The sequence below is a fragment of the Lygodium microphyllum genome, chromosome 16 (assembly GCF_053477565.2).
Source record: "Lygodium microphyllum isolate KBCC chromosome 16, Lygodium_microphyllum_v1.1.10, whole genome shotgun sequence".
Lineage (NCBI taxonomy): Eukaryota > Viridiplantae > Streptophyta > Polypodiopsida > Schizaeales > Lygodiaceae > Lygodium > Lygodium microphyllum.
The window spans coordinates 30242697-30258062 of NC_141150.1; the positions used below are offsets into that span (position 1 = coordinate 30242697).

At 42.2% G+C, this 15366-nt stretch overlaps 1 protein-coding gene across 1 annotated transcript; it reads right to left on the minus strand.

Annotated features, from left to right (window-relative positions):
• Window positions 1–740: 740 nt before the first annotated feature.
• On the minus strand, window positions 741–4941 carry LOC148022662 (uncharacterized). Its single transcript, XM_087695107.1, has 7 exons — window positions 4535–4941; window positions 3760–3903; window positions 2900–3218; window positions 2421–2738; window positions 1892–2104; window positions 1646–1803; window positions 741–1230 (listed from the first exon to the last, which is right to left on the minus strand). Exons 1-7 carry the CDS (start codon window positions 4939–4941, stop codon window positions 957–959), a joined length of 1833 nt encoding a protein of 610 aa, XP_087551233.1. The 3' UTR covers window positions 741–956.
• Window positions 4942–15366: the final 10425 nt, after the last annotated feature.

The window sequence follows — 15366 nt, forward strand, 5'->3', positions numbered from 1 at the left end:
ACAAGTTACGTAGGGATATATAAACCATGCCATGAACACGTTATTAATGAGATTTATACATAGTGACACCCCATGACACATTTTACATACTTAAATTACACAATTGAACACACTTATAAACCACATACAAGCATGTGTACACATAGGGATTTATAAAATAAATTATACTAAAAAGTTACAAAAAGGTCAAGAAAATGTCACAAAATAGGTTACGTAAGGATATATAAAACATGCCATGAACACACGTTATTAAGGTTACGTAGGGATATATAAAAATGCCATGAACACACATTATTAAAGAGATTTATACACATTAATGAGATTGATATAATGAACCCCCAGACACATTTTACATACTTAAGGAAATCACACAATTGGACACACTTATAAACCACATACAAACATGTGTATAAATCCATACACATCCACATAGACAACAAAACACATGCATAGACATGCACAACATGCACATATGCAGAAACATGAACATATATGAGACGGGAGAGAAATTAGTAAGAACATGCACTCATAAGGACACACCAAATGGAACATGCACTCATAAGGGCACACACAAATGTGCATATGTATACACAAAGACACACAAATCAAATAAACAAATGACACACAAACATATAAACACACTCAAATGAGAAAAGAGATGAGAGAAATGTAATTAAAAAAAGATAAGATAAAAGATAAAGTGGGGAGAGAGAGAACTAAGTCGATGTTAAAATGGAGCATTGAAGTTTTCATTAATTATTTAGAAAGACCAGCTTTGTACATTCTTAGATAATTTCTCAAAGAGGCATTTGTCTTAACATTTGTGGCCTAAGTTTGGAGTTCACTAGCCATTGGAGTTGAATCTAATATTATTAGGCAAGGAGATGTTACAAGGGCAAGGTAGGATAGGCTACCGTTATGTGGTTCAAATATTTGAACTAATATTATATCCCAAGCTAAGCCACCATGGAATAGGGCTCTGGGTCTTGCTTCTTCATCTCAATGGCCTTCTCCACACGAGATGCAAGCTCTTCATCGCATCTCCTGAACACCCCCAGCTGTCTCTTGATGATGAAGTCAGCTGCGCCTTGGATGTGGCCAGCTATGTTCTTCGCTGTCTGTTCCTTGTCCTCCTCTGACATCAGCTGCCACAAGGCACGCGGCTGGTCGTAGTCGTCCTGATCCTTCCACCGTTGCGGTGTGTGCCGACCCACCACACCTCCTGAGTGCCTGCATCAGATCGATGTGCGCCGTTTACTGATGGATTAAACCCTTCTGGTATTTCTATGCCATCTGTAGAGCAATTCACACTTTTATCCAAATTGTATTTAGGCAACTGATCTGTAGAATTTACTGATTTCGATGCATACTGTGCAGCCCAATGCTGGTCAGTACAGATATCATCCATGATACAACCACACACCATATATGTGTGTGTATACACACATACACACAGAGAGTTGGGGGATTCTGATTATGTATTATAATATTATACACAAATGTAGGTTGATGCTTCGGTGAGGAAAATATACTGGTCTGTTGAGACAATGGGTCTCAGAGAAAAGACACATTGGTTGCATATACAAAACTATGAGAACATATTCACCGTTAAAAAAGAACGTTCTGTAGAATTGTCTCATCATACTTGTAAGGGTGAACATCTAAATGTTGAGGATCTGGCCGTGGCAAGTCATCATATGAATTAGGATAATAATTCGGTCGACTGCCACCATTCTCTGTCACATTCATTGGCCCGTCACTGGCATAGGTCTGCACCCTGAATGGGCATCTATTGATGGGTATCTGCATAGGACACCAAAAATTCCAATAATTGGTCACAACTCTTGAGAACTTTGCAAAATACATCTCATTCCAGAAAAAACAAGCAGACCTGAAGATAGTTGGGACCAATTCTGTATCTAGCTGTGTCATCGTAAGCAAACAAGCGTGCCTGCAGGACCCGGTCAGGTGATGGCTCAATGCCTGGCACCATGTGAGCAGGAGAGAATGATGATTGCTCCACTTCAGCAAAATAGTTTGTTGGGTTGCGGTTCAGGACAAGTTTCCCAACTTCTCTCAAAGGATAGTCCTTGTGTGGCCACACCTGCAAGCACAAGCAGCAGAATGAAAGAAAACGTTTTAGCACACATATTGGAGACCATTACTGAGCTAGAATCTTTCCTGTGGTAAGCAGCCATTACTGAGCTGGAACCTTTCTTGTAGTAAGCAGCTGTGTTTCAGATATTTATCAAATGACAGTAGTCTAAGCTAAAAGTAGCTGCCAAGTACAATCTATGCTTTACATATGAGCACTGATGATAATGTACAAATTATGCCTAAACTACACTGGTAGCCGTAGTCTATGCACCTTGAACTAAAATACAGCTAAATCGTAAGGTCGCAAGAAAAATATAATACACCTTTGTAAGGTCAAATGGATCCCATTTGTAGTTGGCCGCATCCTCTAGAGGCATCACTTGAACCGAAAAAGTCCAGGATGGGAACTTCCCATTCTGAATGTTTTGGAAGAGATCCTCAATGGCATAATCCGGATTTATTCCTGCAATTTTAATAGCTTCCTTATGTGTCAAGCTCTTGACTCCCTGCTCAGACTTGAAATGAAACTTCACCCAGCTGGCCTTTCCTTCAGCATTCACCCACTTGAAAGTATGAGATCCATACCCATTCATGTGGCGAAAACCATCTGGTACTCCACGCGGAGAAAATGTGATCAAAACCTGACATCCCACAAACAATGTCTGTGCCCTCACTATTTATCCAAACGAAGTACTAAAATGCAGAAGATAGTTGGGATTCATGCAAACCGCCCTTTTTCAAAACTGTCACGCCACATATGGCCTGTTTGGCTCATGCACAGCACCTTGATACTAGATCATACCTGGTGGACAGACTCAGGAACGAGGCTCAGAAAGTCCCAGTATGCATTTGGATCTTTCATGTGAGTCTGTGGGTTCCTCTTCTGGGAGTGAATAAAGTCAGGGAATTTCAATGCATCCCTGACAAAGAACACCGGTGTGTTGTTCCCTACCATGTCCCAAATACCCTCCTCTGTGTAGAACTTTATGGAGAACCCTCGAGGATCGCGAGCTGTGTCTGGGTAGCCAGACTCCCCTGAGACAGTTGAAAATCTACCAAAGATAGGAGTCCTCTTTCCGACTTCACTTAGAAACTTTGCTTTGCACAAATCAGTGACATCCCTGCAATCATCACAAACATGGTACTTACATGAGCCTCCCCACATAAGGAACTCCTCGCATATTTGAGTGAGGACATATATGACATCATGCTTCTGCTTACAGTATAACTCAAAACTACAAAAAAGTGTAGATAGCTAAGTTCTCAAAACTACAAAGAAGTGGAGATATCTAACCATCCTTCAGGTAAGCCAGACTGGAGAGAAATCCAGATTAATAACTAAAGCACATGTAGTGAAATGCAGAACTCATATAACTAAACAAATGAAGATAAGACTTCTAAACTGGATTGGGAGAGAAAATTACTGCATCCGGACATCCTTCAGGTAAGCCAGACTGGATAGGAATCCAGATTAATAACTAAAGCACATGTAGTGAAATGCAGAACTCATATAACTAAACAAATGAAGATAAGACTTCTAAACTGGATTGGGGGCGAAAAGTACTGCATCCGGACATGCTTACACATTAAAGCCAACTAAAGGAAAGCCCACAGGATGCATTACCCCTTTGCATCCCTTTCATGCCATGCATGCACACTTACTTCGTGACTTCAAAGTAGCCATGAGCACCTGCTCCTTTGGCATGAACCACCCTCTCTGGAACCCTCTCTCTGTTGAAGTGGGCTTGCTTCTCAAACATGTACACATCCTCAAATACCAGTGTGCCACACTCACCAATGGTCACACTGCATCAGACAACAATCCAACATGATTAGTACATCAGGCTGGGGCGCAGTACAAGAATATAACTGTGCAATTTGCAGTTAGGCGCGTAAAAAGTAGTATAACATTAGGTCATCAAGCACAGAGATTTGAGCAATATACCTTTGCAGTAGATATAAATTCAGCGTAGTGTGCTATTGCCAAAATATTTATATTAATACAACCAACTACTGAAAACCATGCAGCTAGCCGTTAGACAGCCTTTAGACAGATTTCAGCAATGTTATATTAGGGGTACCTTTAGACAGATCTAAGAAAATGATGTCAGGGATGCATAAAACTTATAAGATCATGAGGTGGATCTCTCTTCAAAAATGCATGCCAGGGGAGCTGCTTGCAAGCATGCATGCAATTAGTAAAAACAGATGGAAGTATTATCGGAGTGACAGATGTATATTAGTTATGTTTTACAAATCCTGACGTGCCAAGTGGAAACATGTGAGATAATCAGAGAGATTCACAAGGACTGCAAATGAGGTGCACCTCATTGCACTATTAATCACTGAGACAAGTTACAGTCAGTATATTGACTTCATAGCTACATGCAGAAATCCCCATGTAATTACGACTAACGTCACAAAACAGTACAAATACCTGTTATCATCATCAGTAACAGCAATTCCAGCCAGGTTGGTGTGGAGGGGCTTCCCGTGTGAGCCTAAGCGGGGGGTGTCTTCCTCCTCGGCACGGGCATTACCATTGGAGACATTCAGGTGCTTGAGGCCATTTTGGAGGGAGGCGGCATCGAATTTGGCAGGGCGGGAGGCCATGGAATTAGAAGACGAGTAGGAGGAGCTGGTGCTGCTCATGCTATTATCTGGCGGGGAGCCGGAGTCGTAGGCCGCAGAGACGAGCAGGCGAGGGCGGGAGGAGCGACTATGGCACAATGCAAAGCTAAAGGAGGAGGGGTAGGATGAGGAGGACGAGGAAGAAGAAGCAGCCTGCTTAGACAGAAATATACTGGCGTGCGATGCTGACACTGGGCTAGCAAGGTGCAACATGTTCTGGAGGAGAGGAGGTGATGATGGATGCTATATATAGAGTGAGAAGGGGAGGTTAGCAATAACAAGATGATCTGATATCTGCTTATAGAATATGGATGGAGAGAGAGAGAGAGAGAGAGAGAGAGAGGGAGGGAGGGAGGGAGGGAGGTATGCAGAGGAAGACCATGTGTTGGGTTTCAGAGGGCTGCACGATAGCTAGCCTATACGATTAGTAATGAATGAATGAAGAAACAGACCAAATGCGCCACCTTGGGTCTCTCTCTCTCTCAGGAAAAGGCCGCCCACGTGGCAGCCCGACCTTTGCCTTTTCCAACCTACGTGGCTCCCTCTTAGCTTGCACAACTAATCCCCCTTCCCCTTTTAAAAAAAATTAATAATGCGCAGTTTATTTATTGAGAATGAAAAAACATCTAGAGATGGATAGGCACTGCCACATGCTTATCTACACTTAGTGAGCCTATGAAAGGCTACCTTGAACACGTCTCTTTTTTCTAAGTCTACCTAATAAAGCAAGAGTATCCTCTTTACATATATTGACTAGAACTTCTTTGCTAAGAGGCCCTTCCTTCTTCATCACCACACTATTTCTATTCTTCCAAAGTGTGGACAAAACAACAGCCCTTATGATATTCCACACTTTGATAGTCTCTTCATCAATTTTCCCTAGATCGCTTAGGAGTGCAGCTCTCATTCCTATGCCCTCATTGAATTGTGATAGCTTCATCCATTCTTTCATGCTTTTTCAAGCCCCTCTGGTAGTTATGCAGAACCAAAAGAGATGGTTGTTCGTCTCAGTATGAGTGTAGCATAGAGCACACAGTGAGGTGCAATCCTTGAATTTTGCCACTTTATCTCTTGTAGGGAGTTTCTTTGCAACAATCCTCCACAATAGTAGGTTCAGCCTTCTACTAGGAGAGCCCTTTAAAGCCCTCTTTAATCTGACCTTCCACACTTGGGGGGAGGTGTTAGGATATTGATCCTTCCACTCCTTTACAACCTTGGAGGCAATGGTCATGTTGGCTTTGACAAAATCCCTCCTCTTCCTCATCTTCCTTGCTTGTTTCCCTTTGTGGTTACCAAGACACATCAAAGCCTTTTTGGGGCCAACCTTAGCACCTGTCAGCCAGTAGTCTTTAACTTCATCAATCATGTGCTAGAGCAAATCAAATTCACCTTGAGTGAGTCTCAACTTTAGATGTATGTCCTCCTTGTCCATGACGTTGCACGCCTATTGGTTCTAGGTGTGTTCCCATCTAGCCACACCTTTAGAGGTCAAAGCCTTCTTTGTTCTATCTGTGATCTCCTCTGGGATTTCCTTCTTTTTATAGGCATAAGGAGAAGTCCAGATGGACTGCAACAATGATGTGTCACCTTTTCTTGAGTCGCCTTCCTGCCAGTCAAGCAATCTAAGCTGCTTTCTCCACACCTCAAGCAATTTGTGGACAGTGGGGTAGCCTTTGAACTTCACCTTACACCCAACTGCAAGAATCCTATCTTCCCAGCCAAGATTCAATCCCTTGTCACCACCAATTCTGGCCATCATAATAACACCTTTGATGATAATGGCCCAAGGCTCGTTAGATTCTAACTGTAGAGCCAGTTCGAAGAGCATCCTTTCAGCCTTGTCCTTTATGGGTTCAAGACCAAGGCCCCCATCAGTAATTTCAGTGGTAATACACTCCCAATAGATATTATGCATTCTCTCTTTCCCCTCGAATTTCCATAGAAGTTCCTTCAGCATCATGTCCTTCTTTTCCCACTGAGATTTTGCAAATGGGTGTTGAGATATTGAGCTTCACTCGTGATACGCCAGGGTGACCGTTGTGTATTTATGTCACCGACTTGTCAGTTGCAGATGCGGTTGGTACACCACCCATGAATAATAGCTAGATGATAGCTATCCTTATCTACTCTAGTTCGTGGCTCGGTTAGTATGCCACCTTAGTTAGTTGAGTTTGGTTTGAGACCCATATATAGGGTTCTTCTATTTCTTTGTATGAGAGTTCTTTTGGCTTACACAACTAAGAAGAGGAAAACTGTTTTCAGCCTCCACCCTTGTGTGTATTCCCCCATTGTGCAAGCAAGAAAGCTTCAAGTGAGACTCCTTCCTTCTCTCCCACAATCTTGACATGGTATCAGAGCCTTGTTCGTGGTAAGGAGCTCAAGAAAGCAAGCCAAGCTCGCGGTGTTCTTGTAAGAGGAGCAGTGTTGCTTTCATTTTCTGTTTTGGGAGCAGATCTCTGCAGGTAGCACAGCCGGAAAGTGAAGGAGTGCATTGTATCAGGTTGAGACGCCCTTCGCGGTGAAGCAAGAGGGCAGTATATGCTGCGGGCAAGGGCTTTAGCCCTTGGCGACCTTGTTTTTTTTTATTTGAGGCCATTTCGGGGCCTGTTTTAGAGGCGGAAGTTTTCTGCGCGCACTCAAGAAAAGGCCCAGTTTTATTCTGTGCAGCCACTGGTCTACAGGTTGGTGAAAAGTTACTGTAGAAATTGCATCGTATGCTTGTGCGCAGAGACATTGGGAGTTACAGAATCATCCATGTTGCCTGTTGATGCAAAATCGTCACTAGGAAGTGACTATGTGGTCAAATACCACTTTCACCAGTTTTGCAGACTTGCTTTTGTGAGGCTGAAGCTGTGTTCTTTGCAGTGACATAATTTTTTACAGTGTTCTGTAATGGCGTCTGATTCTCTCTCACAGATTGTCACTGAAAAGCTTGACAAGAACAACTTCCAAGCATGGAAGTTTAGAATGACGAATTTTCTTATGGGAAAAGGATATTGGGAATTTGTTGCAGGAAATTAAGAAGAACCAGTTCTTCCTGATGTTCCCAATCAACAGCAAATGCAGGCATTTAAAGCATGGCATGAGAGAGCCAGGAAAGTTATGTACTGGCTGTCTATCAGCATTTCAGACTCTATGATTGTGCATATTCAAGATGCAAGTATGCCAAAGGAGGCAGGGGATACTTTGTCAAAAATGTATAGCACAAATACGCAAGCCAGAAAAATGCAGCTCAAGCAAGAGTTGCATAATGTGCAAAGAGAAAATATGAGCATCAATGACTACCACATGAAGGTGAAGAAGATTGTAGATGCACTTGCTTCCATTGGGTCGCCAGTGGAAGATGATGATTTAGTTTCTGTGACCTTGAATGGTTTGGGAAAGGATTATGCAGAGTTCGAAACATCCATTTCCGTCCGTGAAAGATTTCCTGATTTTGAGGAGTTGATTGATCTTCTAATTTTTGAGGAGCAGAGAAATGGTGGTGCATCTTCTTCAGGAGGAACTTCAAAAGAAGTTGTCTTCTACTCAAATGCTGGAAGAGGTAGAGGTAGAGGTAGAGGAGGCCGATATGGAGGCCGTGGTAGAAATCACAATATGCAGCAAACTCAAGAAAACCAGTCCTATGGAGGAGGACGTGGTAACTCTAGAGGCAGGGGGAGCCAAAGAGGTCGTGGTGGATGGCAAAGAGGCCAAAATGCAAACAGTAATGTTGAATGCTACTACTGTGGTAAAATGGGTCATATGGCTAAAGACTGCTATAAAAAGCAAAATGACATCATGAATGGAAAACTGCAACAAGGGAATTATGCATCTTCTAGTAGACAGGGTGATGACAGAAATGAGCACTTGTTTATGGTGCAGCACATGAACAATTCTGTGACAAGTGCAGAAGAAAGCAATGATGTATGGAATGTTGACTCAGGTGCATCAAACCACATGACAGGTCATGCAGAATGGATGGAGGATGCAAGAAAAATGGAAAAACCAGGATTTGTGGAGACTGGTGATGATACTGCACATCCTATTATGCAGATTGGAAAATTTCCTTTGTCTATGCAGGATGGGAAAAAGAAATACCTGTCCGATGTATTTCATGTCCCGAATATCACCAAGAATCTGGTTTCTATTGGTCAAATGGTTGAGCAGGGCTTGCAGGTCAGATTTAATCCTCATGGATGCTTTGTTGAGGATATGAAAAATAAAGGTAGCTTGATAGCAAAAGGAAAGAAGAAGGGCAGAATGTTTACATTGGATGCAGACATGTTTGAATTGAGTGCAGCAATGTTTGCACATGGGACCGGTGTAGTTGCAGATATTGATATCTGGCATAAACATATTGGTCATGTTAATGTACAGCGACTTAAATCAATGCAGGCCCAAAATATTGTTGCAGGTTTGCCTAAATTCAAGGTTGCAGAAATGCATAAGGTACGTGAAGCCTGTCAGTTTGGAAAACAGGCAAGGAAACCATTTCCTAGACATGTTCAAGAGAGTGAGAAGCCATTGGAATTAATCCACTCTGATGTGTGGACTACTAAAGCTGCATCTCTTGGAGGCTGTCATTATTTTGTCACTTTTATTGATGACTATAGCAGAAAAGTTTGGGTGTAGTTTATGAAAAAGAAAATTGAAGTTTTTGGGCATTTCAAAACCCTTAAAGCTATGGTTGAAAAAGAAACAGGCCTGCAAATAAAATGCCTAAGGTCAGATGGAGGGGGAGAGTACCTCTCAAATGAGTTTGCAAGGTTCCTGCAGGAGCATGGCATAAAGCAGCAATATTCATGCAGTCATACCCCACAACAAAATGGAATTGCAGAAAGGAAAAACAGGCATATTGGAGAGGTATCTCGTGCCATGCTCAATGAAAAAGACTTGCCAGATTTTTATTGGGCTGAAGCAGTTGCTACAGCAGTCTACATAATGAACAGGACTCCCACTGCAGCAATACATGGAATGACTCCAGAGGAGAGGTATACTGGTAGGAAACCAGATATTTCTCATTTGAAAATTTTTGGTTGCATTACCTATGTACATGTGCCAGATGAGTTGAGATCCAAGTTGGATCCAAAAGCTGAGAATTGCATCTTTATTGGTTACTCTCTACAGCAAAAAGGGTATAGATGCTATAACCCTTCTACTCGTAAGTTTACAGTGAGCAGAGATGTTGTTTTTGATGAGATGAGTAGCTGGTATAAACCAGTAAATGTGATTGATGATGTAGATGCACAAAATGGTAATGCTGCACAGAATTCACAGCAGCAGTCACAAAATATTAGTGGACCTGGAGCGTCCTCTAGCAGTGGTTCACATTCTTCGCAGGTCACTCTTATGTGGATGGTGAATCCAGTGGCTCAAAACAGAGCATTGATGATGAGTTGGGTATTCCTTCTATTGTTACACCTGGAGTAAGGAAGACCAGGGATATTTTGAGAGCACCTGGGAGTGAACCTACTTTGCACAGGTCTACGAGAGCTAGGTATCCTGTGAATAGGCTGAAATATGATGGATTTACAGCCATTCACTATGCATATATGGTCAAAGTGATACAGGAACCAGAACCCACATCTTTTGAGCAAGCCATGGGAAAAGAAAAATGGGAGAAAGCCATGGATGAAGAAATGGATGCCTTGGAAGCAAATGCTACATGGGAATTGGTACCTTTGCCTAAAGGTAAAAATGCAATTGGCTGTAAGTGGGTTTATAAGGTGAAGCACAATGCAGATGGTTCAGTGAACAGATACAAGGCAAGATTAGTAGTCAAGGGGTATGCACAAACATATGGCATTGACTATGAAGAAACATTCAGTCCGGTTGCAAGGATGGCAACCGTAAGAGCAGTTATTGCTATGGCTGCATCAAAGGGATGGTCTTTACATCAGATGGATGTAAAGAATGCCTTCTTGCATGGTGATTTGCAAGAAGAGGTCTATATGGAGCAGCCACCAGGTTATGTGCATGCTGTTCATCCTGAGTTTGTTTGCAGGTTGAAAAAAGCCTTGTATGGCTTGAAGCAAGCACCTAGAGCATGGTCTAACAAGATAGGACAGTATCTTGTCACTATTGGCTTTCAGATTTCCAAGGCAGATTTCTCACTTTATGTGAGAAAAACAGAGAAAGGTATTATGCTACTTGTCATTTATGTTGATGATTTGATTATGACAAGTGACAGTGATGAGGATATCCTTCATGTGAAAATGCTATTGAAGCAAAAGTTTGAAATGAAGGATTTGGGAGAGCTGCGTTATTTCTTGGGCATTGAGGTGATTAGATCACCAAGTGGGATACAGCTCTTGCAGAGGCAATATGGATTGGACATGCTGTCCAAATATGGGATGACAGGCTGTAAGCCTATTTCAGTTCCTTTGAGGAAGAATGTGAAGCTGAGCATAGATGCAGGTGGGCTTCTAGAAGACCCTACTATGTACAGACCCATAGTAGGAAGTTTGATTTATATGACTATTACCAGGCTAGATTTGAGCTATGCTGTTGGATTGGTAAGTCAGTTTATGCAGGCTCCAAGGAAACCACATTTGGATGCAGCTAGACACATACTCAGGTATGTGAAGTCCACAATGCAGTATGGACTATTTTATGAGACTGGGGTTCAGATACAGTTGCATGGATACACTAATGCTGATTGGGCTGGTAGTATTTCTGATAGACGATCTACCAGTGGATATGTGTTCTCTTTTGGGAGTGCTGCAGTCACTTGGAGCAGCAAGAAACAGCCTACAGTTGCCTTGTCGAGCACAGAGGCTCAGTACAGGGGTGCAGCAATGGCTGCATGTGAGGTAGCTTGGTTGCATAAGCTCCTTTATGATATGCATCAGTCTATAGATGGGCCAGTTGTCATTTATTGTGACAACATGAGTAGTATACACTTGGCAAATAACCCAGTCTATCATGCTAGAACAAAGCACATTGAGGTGCATTATCACTATGTGCGAGAGAGGGTCTTACTAGGTCTTATTGATCTAGTTTATGTCAGCACAGAGGATCAGGTAGCTGACATTTTCACGAAGGCATTGGGCGCAGAGAAGCTGCGCAAGTTCAGAGACCTGCTTAGTGTGCAGGAATTGGGATTGAGCTCGAGGGGGAGTGTTGAGATATCGAGCTCCACTCGTGATACGCCAGGGTGACCGTTGTGTATTTATGTCACCGACTTGTCAGTTGCAGACGCGGTTGGTACACCGCCCATGAATAATAGCTAGATGATAGCTATCCTTATCTACTCTAGTTCCTGGCTCAGTTAGTATGCCACCTTAGTTAGTTGAGTTTGGTTTGAGACCCATATATAGGGTTCTTCTATTTCTTTGTATGAGAGTTCTTTTGGCTTACACAACTAAGAAGAGGAAAACTATTTTCAGCCTCCACCCTTGTGTGTATTCCCCCATTGTGCAAGCAAGAAAGCTTCAAGTGAGACTCATTCCTTCTCTCCCACAATCTTGACAATGGGGTGATAGAAGCAACAAACATCACTGCTGATGAAAGTATTCTGTCAAGCACCACAAGCTTGGTACTAAAACTTAAAGGCAGATTGGCATACTTGGATATCTTGTTTTCAACTTTAGATACCAGTCAACTAAATTTATCCCTGGTTGAAGCACTTAAGGTAAGAGGGGTCCCCAAGTATCTAAACACTTTCCCAGGCTTAATCAGTTCACAACCCACTCCTTCAATCCAGTCCAGAGGGTCCTCCCCTCCAAGAAGCATGATCTTAGATTTGTGCAGGCTGATCAGCTCACCTGAGGCATTGGCAAACAGTTATATGGCACTCAAACTCTTCCACATTCTCCTTGAAGCTTCTATAATGGAAGAATTATCATCCGTGAAGAGTTGTGTACAGAGTTATTTCCCATCTAGCAGGGGAAGGCCTTTCAATAGACCCTTCTGAATCATCCAATCTAGCATCTTGTGTAAAGCATCTATGGCAATAGCGAACAACAAGGGGGAAATGGGGCACCCTTGTCTAACAGACCGCTTGAGATGAAAAGCATGATACATAAAGCCATTCACACTGACTTTAGCAGAAGCATTACTGAACAAGGTTGCAATCATACTAACAAACCCAATTCCAAACCCAAGTTTATGCATAACAACTAGAAGGAAGTCCCACCTCAACCTGTCATAAGCTTTATCAATATTCATATTATCCTAAATATTTCTCCTCCACACAAATCCATATTGAGCCCTATGCAATACGTCTTTTAGCATGAACTTGACCTTGATAGCTAGAGCTTTGGCTATGACCTTGTAGGTTACATTTAACATTGTTAGTGGCCTCCAATGCTCGAGTTTAGTTCTAGCTACATTCTTTGGAACGATCTTAATGAAACCCTCATTGAACTCAACTGGAATCTGACCATCCTTGATTCATTTATTTGCTAATGTACATATATAATTTCCATAGGCAGGCCACAAAGTTTGGAACACTTCTGTAGGAATTCCATGGGGACTTACCCCTCTTCATTTTTGACAAAGCAAATTTTAACTCCTCAACTGAAAATGGTCTAGCTAACAAAGTAGCAGTTTCAATAGATTATGCTCATACTCAAGGTCAACCACTGGTTGAAGCCCAACAATACTTGAGAGATGTCTAACAAAGACAAGGGAAATGGATACATCATCATTGTGCTCCTTTTCCTCAGCATCCACCACTGAGCAAATAGTCTCTTTACATTGTTTTTGTTTCAGAGCATGGAACAATGTAGGCATGGGAGCATCATCCTCTTTCATATCCTTGCCCTTTAATTGTATCTTGATAGCATTCCTTTTCTTGCTTTCCTCATTCCTCAAATAACGCTCAATTTCATGCAATATCACAACCATGTAATGGTCACCATGTGACACTTGCAATGCATTGCTAACACACTCCCTTGCTTTAACTACTAGTTCATATTGCCCGCGCCTTTCCCTTGCTATCCTCCTACCATGAATTTTGGCCAGACCATTAATAACATTAATGCCACTCTTGACTCTGACAATCTAGTCCTCAGCCTCTTTAATAGCAGTGCTCCACTCTACATGCATCTTTTCCACAAACCTTTTGTCTTCAAGAAAAGAGCAATTGAATCGAAAAGGGGGAGGACTGTGCCTAGCCCCATTGGTCCCTATCAACTTCATAGTTATTGCATAGGTAGATGATCTGATGTAGTAAATTCATTGGTGGTGTGGACCCTCGGTTTGGGTGCAAGCCACCACCCCCCATGGGTCACATAGGCTCTATCAAGCCTGATAGCCTGCCAGTTATTTCCTTCTTGTTTATTGTTGCATGTAAAGGGTGCATTCCCACCACCCACCGACATCAATGCCAAGTCTCCAAGATCGAAGTCTCTATGAAGAGCATCCCATGCATTTCTTTCTTGAGAAAGCATCGTGTTGGCCTTGTGAGATCTATCATACTCATGCAAAGTCATATTCCAATCCCCTACTAAGATGGCATGCTGCTATGAAAGCATGCTGGTAAGTTCCTCCCAAACATCAGCTCTACCATGAGAATCATTGGGACCATAAACAAACCAAACGTCAAAGCAAAACCCATTAGAGACGATCCAGATGCCCAATAATGCATCGCTGGTAGCAGAAGTGGTGCGCAGATCGGTCGCAGTATGCTCACGTAGTGAATCCCGAAAGGTCCCCAGGAACAATGAACTCTATCTTTTTGCACAAAATACAATGTAAAAAGCATGAACGACAAGAGCAAGTGACCAATTGGGTTCAATCTCCCCCCATGTCTTGTGTGAGCGCTTCACAAAGCATGTATTTTATGTATATTTCCATCTTCATGCTCAATAATAGCCCAATTTACAAAAATATGACAAGCTTTTAGCTTTTGAGTTTGCTTTCTACAAAAATAGGAAATAAAGCTAATGGACGGTGCCCATAGAGTCTGGCACGCCCAACACAATGTCCAAATAGAAATAACATATCCGTGCGCATGGGCGCATACAAAATAATAATAAATAATCGATGTCTCAGTAGACATAACAAAATATAGGCGTGGCGCCTATCAAAATATAATCCATAGGTCGAATACTCGCTAGACTCCAATGCTTTCCTCCGCCACTGCTGCTATCTCTACACATCAACTGAAGCATTCACAATCGTTAGTGAAATAATACAATTAAACCGACAAAAGTGAATACCTAGCAGTCTTCAGCTACATAAATAAATCAACGGGTTAGAAATAAATCCTAACCTTAATTTATTACGAGTGCGCACTCTAAACTCATAAACGTTTATTAATTTAATATGCATTTTGCGGAATCACCCGCTATGGAATCACCCATGTACACACTAAATTAATGAAACGCCCGAAAAGGACATGCGTCCCCATCAACTTCTCGCATAAAGAATCCTCTTTGTGTATGAGCCCCGGTCATCTAAGTTTACGGAATCCATCGTAAAACCTCACGGAATCCACCGTGGCACGGAATCCACCGTGGAATATGCCTCCTGGCATCAAGAAGAGATCAACATAGGTTTGAATGTCTCTTTTGCCATTATCAAGGTGCCACGCTTCCCTCTATAGTCTGCTCTTACAAAGCATTTGTAACCATTAAACTGAATTCATTTCTATATCAGTATTGCCAAATTTTACCTCTTGTAGAGTAAGAATATCAGGCTTTCTCATAA

Coding starts and splice junctions, on each gene's coding strand:
- LOC148022662 (XM_087695107.1), bottom strand. CDS start 4,941: ATGTTGCACCTTGCTAGCCCAGTGTCAGCATCGCACGCCAGTATATTT. Junction 3,904..4,534: donor GTTACTGATGATGATAACAG/GTATTTGTACTG, acceptor TGTCTGATGCAG/TGTGACCATTGGTGAGTGTG. Junction 3,219..3,759: donor GGCTACTTTGAAGTCACGAA/GTAAGTGTGCAT, acceptor TGATGATTGCAG/GGATGTCACTGATTTGTGCA.